Source organism: Tripterygium wilfordii, chromosome 21, assembly GCF_013401445.1.
Source record: "Tripterygium wilfordii isolate XIE 37 chromosome 21, ASM1340144v1, whole genome shotgun sequence".
Classification (NCBI taxonomy): Eukaryota; Viridiplantae; Streptophyta; class Magnoliopsida; order Celastrales; family Celastraceae; genus Tripterygium; species Tripterygium wilfordii.
Genome location: NC_052252.1, coordinates 15,346,440 through 15,356,415, shown reverse-complemented (window position 1 = coordinate 15,356,415; position 9,976 = coordinate 15,346,440). Strand labels below are relative to the sequence as shown.

Genomic DNA, 9,976 nt, shown 5'->3' with positions numbered 1-9,976 from the left:
CGCTATCAGACTTTATCTTTATCTTTGATCATGTAATAGTTAGGATCTTGATCATAATTTTGAGGTGAGAAATTTTTTTACTCCACATAAACTATTAAAATTTTGTGGTGCAAATAAATTTTATCTTTTTGGGTTTGTGTATTTGTCATGGAAAGGCTTTGGGCTCTATGATGGGTCGGTATGTGATAACCATAAACAAACTTTGACAAATTATCCCTAAAATGGGCCCCCATTCCCCCATTTTCAGAAGGGAAGTTTTAGTCACACATCGATTTTTACTAAGTGTATCATGACTTTGTTGACTTTATTTTTTTAACACCTATGCTCTTTACACCCTATCCCCACCCCATCCCATCCCACCCCCTCACCATCTCTTTCTTCTTCCTCACGAGCATCCACGTCCAACCATGGTGTTGTCGCCGTCCGAGCTTCAATCCGGTAATCACTACCACCAAATTGAAGCCTAAGCCACCACGAACTAAACCCGACCAATCCCGATGAGTGTCGTCCACCGAAATCACATTTGAAAATCTATGATCACCGCGAGAAAAGTCGTCCGATCCCGACAATCTGGCCATTGTTGGAGGAAACCGACACCACCTTTGGACCCCTCGTTGCAAGACACTTCTATTCCACCCATTTTTTGGTCAAAGACGTTGCCGAAAATTGACGACCCGAGTTTGATCCCAAACAAGGCATTTTTGGATGATTTTGGTCTCGAATACAGACTATGGGATAACTACGAGCCGTAATTTCATGTTTTCGACAAGTTTCAACTCGAGAATAACCTCAATAGACGACAATATGATCGGCAATGACAGATCTGATTAAGGGTGTATTTGTGAAATGTCTCAGATTTATGTAGTTTTGGTGTATTTATAAAAGTTTAGAGTTTTCATGAGTTATTATTAATAAGTGGTGTGTTTAATAAATATAGGGTGTGACTAAGCGCCCTTTTTCATAATTACACGTTTTTTGGTCCATTCCTAACACCAATACGAGTTCCCAGGACGGCCCACGCATAAGCCCCCATAATTCTCTCCACTGGCGACGGCCCATGACTGCAACCCAAAACCCATATCCATGCATGACTCTCGCACCAACCCGATAAATAAGTGAACGGTGAACCCCCACACCAAGTCACCAACTAGAAAAACAAACCCTCTAATTGGTCCGTGCATGACACGCACTCGCATTGCAGGTACGTTATTAACAGTATTCATTTAAATCCCACACCCCGACTAGAAAAAATTAGTAAAGAAATCATAATTGCAGTCCCTAATAAATCTAGAAAATCCAATTTTAACTCATTAAATTTCAAAAGAAAAATCTAAAAATTTACAAAACTTTGCTTACACGGAGAGAAATAAATTAATAAAGAAAGACTTAACAGAGACTGTGAGCGAGCTTTTAATTCCAAAAAATTATTTTGTACTGAGAATTTTGAGTCATTAGAGAGCGAAATAAGCTGACTTTGCAAGCGGAGCTTCGCGGTTTAAAGGTATGTGAATGTATTTCGGTTCCGATCGACTCTCTGATCGTGCAATTTTTCTTCAATTTTGGATGATTAGTTTGTGATGTATTAACTGATTTATTGGTTTCGATTAAGGACTTTGTGTTTTGAATGGTTCGATTTCCCCTAATTTAATCTTGGTTTTTGTTTTAACTTTGTCGGATTTTCTAGGTTTAATATTGTGTTTTAACTTTAAAATCCATCGATTTCAGTTCATTACATGCTAGAGGTAAATCTAGTTTCAGTGTTTGAGTTTTTGCTGATCTCTGTGGTTCCCGGGCATAATCAGCCAGCTTAAAGTGATTAATTCATAAGATTGCTTCCCTCCATTTCTAGCTGCGTTTTGTCAATCTCACAAGGGAACCTTTTGAAAGGAGTTGCATAGGTGACAGGTCAATCCTAATTACAGGTTTAAACTTTTGATAAAAGATATCTTGAGAATTGGTTTAAATTTCTTTACACCAGAAAATTTCCTGTTGGATTTTGGTTCGATTTTCACGTCTTGTGTTCTTAAATTTAAAGTACAGCATTTTTGGTTATTGTAATATTCATAGATTGAATTATAGTTAATTTCGTGTACTGGCTAATTTCATTGTATTGACTGTATTTTTAGGGTCACTTTTAATCGGCCTGCTGCTTAGTGAAAAATAACACAAGATAGGACCCTAATCCATTAATAGGGGTGTGATCTTCAAAATGAATATAACTTTTGCTTATTGAATGGGGACCATTAAATCCAGATTTTTCCTTATTGCTTACAGAGTTACAGTATGAATATAATTTTTGGATCTCAAATTTCATCCTTTGAGCTTACTATTATGAAAAGCTCCTCATAGATTAATCTTGTTTACACATTTTGTTGCTTACTCTAACTAAATCCATTGATTTTTGATGTTTCAAAGAACAAGCTATCTATTTTATATTTTTATGTCGAGGTAAACTTACCTATGATGTACACAACAAACTTACATATGATAAAGACATCATCAACACTTTTTGTGGATTGTCCTCCCCTAACTCTTTTCTAACCCCACATATTCATGAGTGAATATTCCTCTCCTCTACTTCGAGTTATGGATTTCACATGTAACTTTTGGGGTTTGTTTACTTTTATGTGTTGGATGATTTAACGTTCTTTTTGAAAGCATTGTTATTCTAAAGACTAGCTTGAGTTGGAAAAAAGCTCGTTTTTAATGGATAACTCAGTGAGATCATTGGTGTAAATTTATTCACCTTTTCAGGTCCCTGGTTTAGTACTAGTGTGTACCGCATGGAGAGAAGATTCTTTCGTTTACGAGTTTATGGGTTTTAAGATTCTGTTTTAGCTGATGCCGCATTGGTGTAATTTTAACAGCACCTTGTGGTGGTGTGTTTTGTCCCTGTGAAGTTGAACTAAATGGAGAGAAATATGGGAAAAGGTCCGATCGATCAACAGAAAAGCTATGAGCAAGTTCAATATTCTAATGTGGACACTGAAAATGGGGTGGCAGGGTCTGGAAATCAGAGCTTTTTTCATGATCCATCAAGGAATATCAATACTAACAGCCGACCTCCAGATTATCCAATGTCGGTAAGAGCTAGACCTGTGTTGAATTACTCCATTCAGACGGGGGAGGAGTTCGCTCTTGAATTCATGCGGGAAAGGGTGAATCCCAGGCAGCATGTCTTTCCAAATGCTTATGTTGACCCAAGCACCCCAGCTGGCTACATGGATCTAAAGAACATGCTGGGAATTTCTCATACAGGTTCTGAAAGTGGATCCGATATATCCAAGGTTAATCCAGCTGAAAAAGAACGTATCCAGGAGTTTGAGAAGAAGAGCGTTTCTGCCCTTGATAATAACAGTTGTCAGGATACCATGCGAGCGGTACCCCCAAGTTCATCAAGGAATGACAGTAATCGAGGACTTCTTGGTTATGCTTCTTCTTCAGCTTCTGATAGTTCATCAACGAAGGCGAAGTTCCTCTGCAGTTTTGGTGGGAAAATTTTGCCCCGTCCTAGTGACGGAAAGCTCAGATATGTTGGAGGAGAAACACGTATTATCCGGCTAAGCAAGGATATTTCTTGGCAAGATCTTTTGCAGAAAATGTCAGCAATTTACGTCCAAACTCATACAATAAAGTATCAACTTCCTGGTGAGGATCTTGATGCATTGGTTTCTGTGTCTTGTGATGAGGATCTGCAGAACATGATGGAGGAGTGTAATGTACTGGAACATGGAGGATCACATAAGCCTAGGATGTTCCTATTTTCTAGCAGTGAATTAGAAGATGCTCAGTTTGGTCTGGGAAGTGTGGAGGGGGATTCTGAGATTCAATATGTAGTTGCTGTTAATGGAATGGACTTAGGTTCAAGAAAAAACTCAATTGCTGCCAGTGTTTCAGGAAACAATTTGGACGAGTTACTCAATCTAAGTGTTGAGAGGGAGACTGGCCAAGTTGCTAGTGAATTAGCTAGTGCTGCCATCACATCAGCAGCCGTTGATGTGCCTCCAGCAACAAATCAATCTTCTCAACAGGTGTTGGCAAATTCAACCGGTTTATGTGAATCTAATTTACACCATCACCTGGGACAGAATATGCATCATGGAGAAGCTGGCCAGCATCCGTTATATACTTTTCACCCTGTGGAGAGCTCCGCCCCGATAGATGGGAATTCTATGACCACTTCACCTGCTATTCCACAGCAATATGGTTACGGTTCTCGCCCTACAAACTATGCAGTTTCTGGAGAGAATATATCGTCAATGCCTCTCTATGAACATCTGACTCAACAAGGAGATGTGATTGGAGGGTCAAAATATACTGGTTTTCATTTACAGCAATCAAACATTTCTACAAAAGAGTCAAAGTTGAGGAGAGATGGTTCGGCCCAGAAAATAAATGAAGCTGAGAAAATTCAGTCCTTGGAAAAAGAAGTTCCTCTGATGGAGTTAAAAATGAAAAGAGATGGCTCTCAGCCGAAGATTAATGAAACTGTAACATCAGAAGGTGAGAACATTGCTTCTTCAAATCCAGGTGATGCTTCTGTTCTAAACAATATTTCTAGGGAAGACACGTCAGTCTCCAATTTGGGCCCAGACATAGAATCGCCTTTTTTAAGTAACAAAAACAATAAAAGGCATCAGGAACTTGCACAAAATGCGGTGCTCCATGAAGATGTAAATGAAGGGAGGAAAAATAATGATATTGACACTTTTTACTCATCTAGTGCTGCATGTGCTCCTGTTTATGGAGGCTCTGACACTGATCCAGTTGACAGCCATGTTGAACCATCTGTGGTTCCTCAAAGGGTTTTTCATTCTGAGCGAATTCCTCGGGAGCAGGCAGAGTTGAATCGATTGTCAAAATCTGATGATTCCTTTGGTTCTCAGTTTTTGATAACTCAAGCACTTTCAGATTACTCTCAACCAGACACAGAGTCAGTTGATCAGTTTCGGGATGGGAATGTGGCTTCTTATTCTGAGCAGTCTATCACCTCTGCAAAACCAGCACATGCAAATCTTCAGACCGTTGAAGAAGGTTTGGCACAATTCAAAAGGTATAAAGAGTTTGCTGATAATATGAGTAAAACAAAGTCCGATGTTTCTGATGTGCTTGAGGCAACCTTACAGAAACCTGAATCAAGATATGTAATTCCTAATGGAGATGGTCCTGAAATGGCCATAAGCAAAAACACTAACACCAGTTGCTCTAGCAATGATAAGGAATTAGCTGGGTTCAATCATCCTACACAAATGCAAGGAACCCCAAATAAGCACGTGGAGGATGCTATGTTAAAAAGACCGGAATTTGAATCAAGTGAGATAACTTCCAGCAAGCACACCAGGAACAACGCCAAGGGGCATGCACAACCTTTGGTGCTGGCAGAGAATCCAATTAGAGCTGTTCCTCAAGGTGAGTCTGCTGTTAATGTTGGCACTCCAGAACAGGGAGACATACTTATTGATATTAATGATCGATTTCCTAGTGATTTTCTGTCTGATATATTCTCAAAAGCAAAACTGTCTGAAAACCTTTCCGGCATCAGTCCGTTGCATGCTGATGGTACTGGCCTGAGCTTGAACATGGAAAATCATGAACCTAAGCGTTGGTCATACTTTCGAAAGTTGGCTCAAGATGAATTTGTTAGAAAAGATGTTTCTCTTATGGACCAGGACCATCTGGGTTTCTCATCTCCAGTTACGAATATAGAAGGACTTAACATAGACTACAGCTATCCCCCTGTAACATCTGAGGGAGGTGCCTTTTCCCATGTTGACTCGCATGTCAATTTTGGTGAGAACATTCGGCCAGAATTATCTGGTATTGGTGGACTGACCACGATTGATTACAATCAATCTCAACCCAAGGGCAGTGAAAGCGTGCAATTGGATGGCGTGAACCCTAGAATACCAGAATCAGAATATGAGGTATTTTTGTCTGCCATTTTCACGTGTTGTAATTCATTTGATTTTAACCATATTGCTCCTTATGTTTTCTAATTTCTTCATACCATTGTTAATTTGTTAGGATGGGAGGTTGCATATTGAGAATACTACTGCACCTATTATTGATCTTCCTCTCGGAGAGTTTGACATTAGTACATTGCAGGTATGGTTCGTATAATTTTCTCTTCTATATCTGTACTGTGTAAAACAACTTGCAATGAGGATAAGAGTCATAGCTCAAACTTCAGTGCCTGTTCAACTTCTATCAGCATTCTTCTGTGTCATATATTTTTCTTTTTTAGAAATATAGTCGTACAAACAGCTTGTTAGAAATTTCGTTGGCTGATATTTCAGATTATAGAGAACGAAGATCTGGAAGAGTTGCGGGAGTTAGGTTCTGGCACGTTTGGAACTGTTTATCATGGAAAATGGAGGGGTACTGATGTTGCCATAAAGCGAATAAAAAAGAGCTGCTTTACTGGTCGTACATCTGAGCAGGAAAGATTGGTGAGCTTACTTCCTTTGAAATGAGGTTCTTTGTAATTAAGCACCTCAAGTGTTTGGATTCATGTAGGTTGTAGTTGTAAACTTGTAATCAAACATGATTCGATTATTTAACATCATATTCTAGTCTACAGGCGAACGTGCCCACTAGTAGAGTTGCAGGGGTGTAACCTTGAGGTTACAAGTTCAATTTCTGGGAATAGTCTATCCACACATATGTGGGGGTAAGGTTACATCCTGTCTGTCCTTGACCCTCCCCATTGCAAGAGCTTTGTGCACGGGAGTTGTTTACTGTTTCCATCCACATATATATGTGGGGGTAAGGTTACATCTTGTCCCTCCCCATTGCAAGAGCCTTGTGCACGGGAGTTGTTTACCTTTAAGATTATATTCTAGTCTAAATCAAATTTTAAAACTGGGTTAGCTGGATTCTCAAATAGCCTCAGCAGCCTGATTGGCATCTCACATATCAAAGTCCAAGTTGTCCAGTATTTTCATTGAGTTAACCTTTATTTTTGCATAAATAACTGCTTATTAATCATAAAGAAGAATAGAAGATCAATTTTGTTGCATGTCTCTCATTTCTTTTGAGTAACCTTCGTTGACATTTTCAGACAGTGGAGTTCTGGCGTGAAGCTGGAATTCTTTCTAAGCTTCATCATCCCAATGTGGTGGCTTTCTATGGAGTGGTGCAAGATGGTCCCGGAGGAACTCTAGCTACTGTAACGGAGTTCATGGTGAATGGCTCTCTTAGACGCGTCCTACTAAGCAAGGAGAGGTAAATGTTTTATTCACAGACATCTGGAAGATCTTACATGTGCATTGTTTAAAGCATTCCATTCAATTATTTTATTTTCTTCTATATTGCTTTATGAATATCTAGATATCTTGATCGTCGAAAGCGACTTATAATTGCCATGGATGCGGCTTTTGGAATGGAATATTTGCATTCGAAGAACATAGTGCATTTTGATTTGAAATGTGACAACTTGCTCGTCAACTTGAAAGATTCTTTGCGTCCTATTTGCAAGGTAATTGCGATGGTTGTTGCTTTACGCTTATGATAGAATTACAAAACAGTTCAATGTTTTGTTCTTATATAATGGGCGTATGATAAAATCTTGCATCAGCCTAGTTTTTAAGAAGCATTGCTATTCTCTGTTCAGGTGGGCGATTTTGGTTTGTCAAAAATTAAAAGAAACACTTTGGTTACTGGTGGTGTCAGGGGAACTCTTCCATGGATGGCCCCGGAGCTATTGAATGGCGGCAGCAGTATGGTTTCTGAAAAGGTGAGATAGTGCCAAAGCACTGGTAGTTCACTTGTTTTTCCTTTGACATATTTTGTTCTGCTAAGTGATTTGTTCTTATGGTATGCATTCGTAGCATCTTCTCCTTGGTTTTCTAATTGGTGATGTCAAAGCTCAAAGGCTTATACGGGCAAGAACTTTGTCTTTCTGTCCATTTCAATCCATCAATTAAATATAAGAAAATTAGCCATATGTGCGGTACTCAGCTCATTTTTTTGTGGTCTCTTGGATGTTTGTGTTTGATTTGGCATTTTGCAATTTCATGCCCCACTAGGGCACGCATTTTTACCTATTTTGGCAGACAAAAGAGGATTCTGGAGAGAGTTGAACTTGTAGAAGTCCAGATTCATTGTCCTACATGGATTACAACCACATTTAATCAAAGCAACCAGATTCAAAAGGAAAATAAACGGCTTATTAAAGCCAAACAAAGAAATGAAACTTAAGTTGACCACCCATCCAGATAAATCAAATCACAATATAATTTCTAGTAATCTTGATCTTTCTAGATTTCTATTCTGACAAACTATGCTAGTTAAATCAGTTTAAATCAACGATTCGAAGTTTTGATTTTCTGCAATGAAGTTGCCTTCCAGTCACTGTTTATCTTGTCAATCAATGAGACGGCCTGACAAGTCGGATGGCCACTGTGTCCATGGGGTTCTATGCCGACATGTTGATTCTTATGATGGTCTGGTTTGTCCACCTATGGAAGTTGTAGTTCAGTAGGGTTGCATTGAATCGATAGGGATGATTTTGTCTTTGAGAGAGAACTTATCTGTGTGACTTATTGCTTATTGGCAGGTGGATGTGTTCTCTTTTGGCATTGTTCTGTGGGAGATTCTCACTGGCGAGGAGCCTTATTCCAATATGCACTATGGAGCGATTATAGGTCTGGATACTCTCTCTCTCTCCCCCTCCCCTCCACACTCATCTTTCTTCTTATGTCATCAGAAGGTTCTCTCCATTCATAGTCAGTCATTAGCACTCCTATACGACATACTGTTAATTATGAGTGCTGGTGGTTCTTGGAGTTTAGTTTTACAAAAATGCATGCTTTTATATGAACAAATTAATGAGTCCCTTGTCTATCTGTTTTTCATTTCTATGGTTTTGCTGCAATGGATTTTGCCAATTTTGGACTGATGGTTGAACAATTGGTGTATGAAACTAATTGAAGTCCTTAATTTGGTTAAACAGCCCAAGAAAAAGGCAAAAGGTCCAAAGAAATGAAACCCCATTCTGATATTTGATCTAACTGATAATTGTGTTCCGTTTCAAAATCTTTGTTCTTATGAAAAATTTATTTGTCCTTTTCATACTTTATTCTTATTTGTGGAAGATAAGTATCAACTCTTTGAAGGAAAACAAACTAAATTTTCTTTAAATTGGAAAATTGTATTTCTTAAATTTTTGTGGCAATTTTTCCATCAGTGCTGGGATATGAATATTTTCCGTGAATGCCCTTGCTAAACCATTTAGAGCTTATCCACTTGCTAGTTTGGCTATCATTCAGATTTCAGAAGATATCCAATTCCCTGAAACATTATTGGGAAATAAACAGAAAAAAGAAATTAAACCTCCCACGTCTATATGAGGCTCTTCTATCACTAAATTGTTGTAGAATCAGACATTCTGTCTTCAATTTTTTTCCTGTTGTTTTTAAGTGCTGATTCTGACAGAATTATCTGAATTGTATTTTCTGGCAGGAGGCATAGTCAATAATACTTTAAGGCCACTCGTGCCCAGTTTCTGTGATCCTGAATGGAAATTGCTAATGGAACAGTGTTGGGCTCCTGATCCCATAGCTCGTCCGTCATTTACAGAGATCGCAAGACGCTTACGCACAATGTCTGCTGCATGCCAAACTAAGCCACAGGGCCAGCACCCACCTAACCAGCCACCCAAGTAATGTGTATAGGATTATTTCCTTCTTATTCCCCTCTTGGCTTATCACAAATTATGATGATTAGTTATTTCTATATACTTAATTAAGGTGGTGTACTGTATGGGTTAGGGGGAAAGAGTTCTCAGGAGAGTAAGATATTCTTGTGTTCTGTGCAGCATTTGACAAAGAAAATTGGTCTCTATGTAAAGCTATCATTTGTGCAACTCTGTTTATAGTAAATATAAGGTTTGCGTTTTGGTCCTTCGAAAAAGAGTCATAAGTCCAATGCCCAGACTTGCTTTTAAACTTTGTTTTGTTCATGGATGATAGTAATC

General features: G+C 38.8%; 1 protein-coding gene across 1 annotated transcript; it reads left to right on the top strand.

Annotated features, from left to right (window-relative positions):
• Positions 1–1,351: 1,351 nt before the first annotated feature.
• LOC119988902 (dual specificity protein kinase splB-like) lies at positions 1,352–9,903 on the top strand. Its single transcript, XM_038834145.1, has 9 exons — positions 1,352–1,501; positions 2,755–5,924; positions 6,025–6,105; positions 6,297–6,449; positions 7,061–7,224; positions 7,330–7,477; positions 7,613–7,735; positions 8,558–8,645; positions 9,463–9,903. The coding sequence occupies exons 2-9, from the start codon at positions 2,910–2,912 to the stop codon at positions 9,663–9,665; spliced, it is 3,975 nt and encodes a 1,324-aa protein (XP_038690073.1). The 5' UTR covers positions 1,352–1,501; positions 2,755–2,909; the 3' UTR covers positions 9,666–9,903.
• Positions 9,904–9,976: the final 73 nt, after the last annotated feature.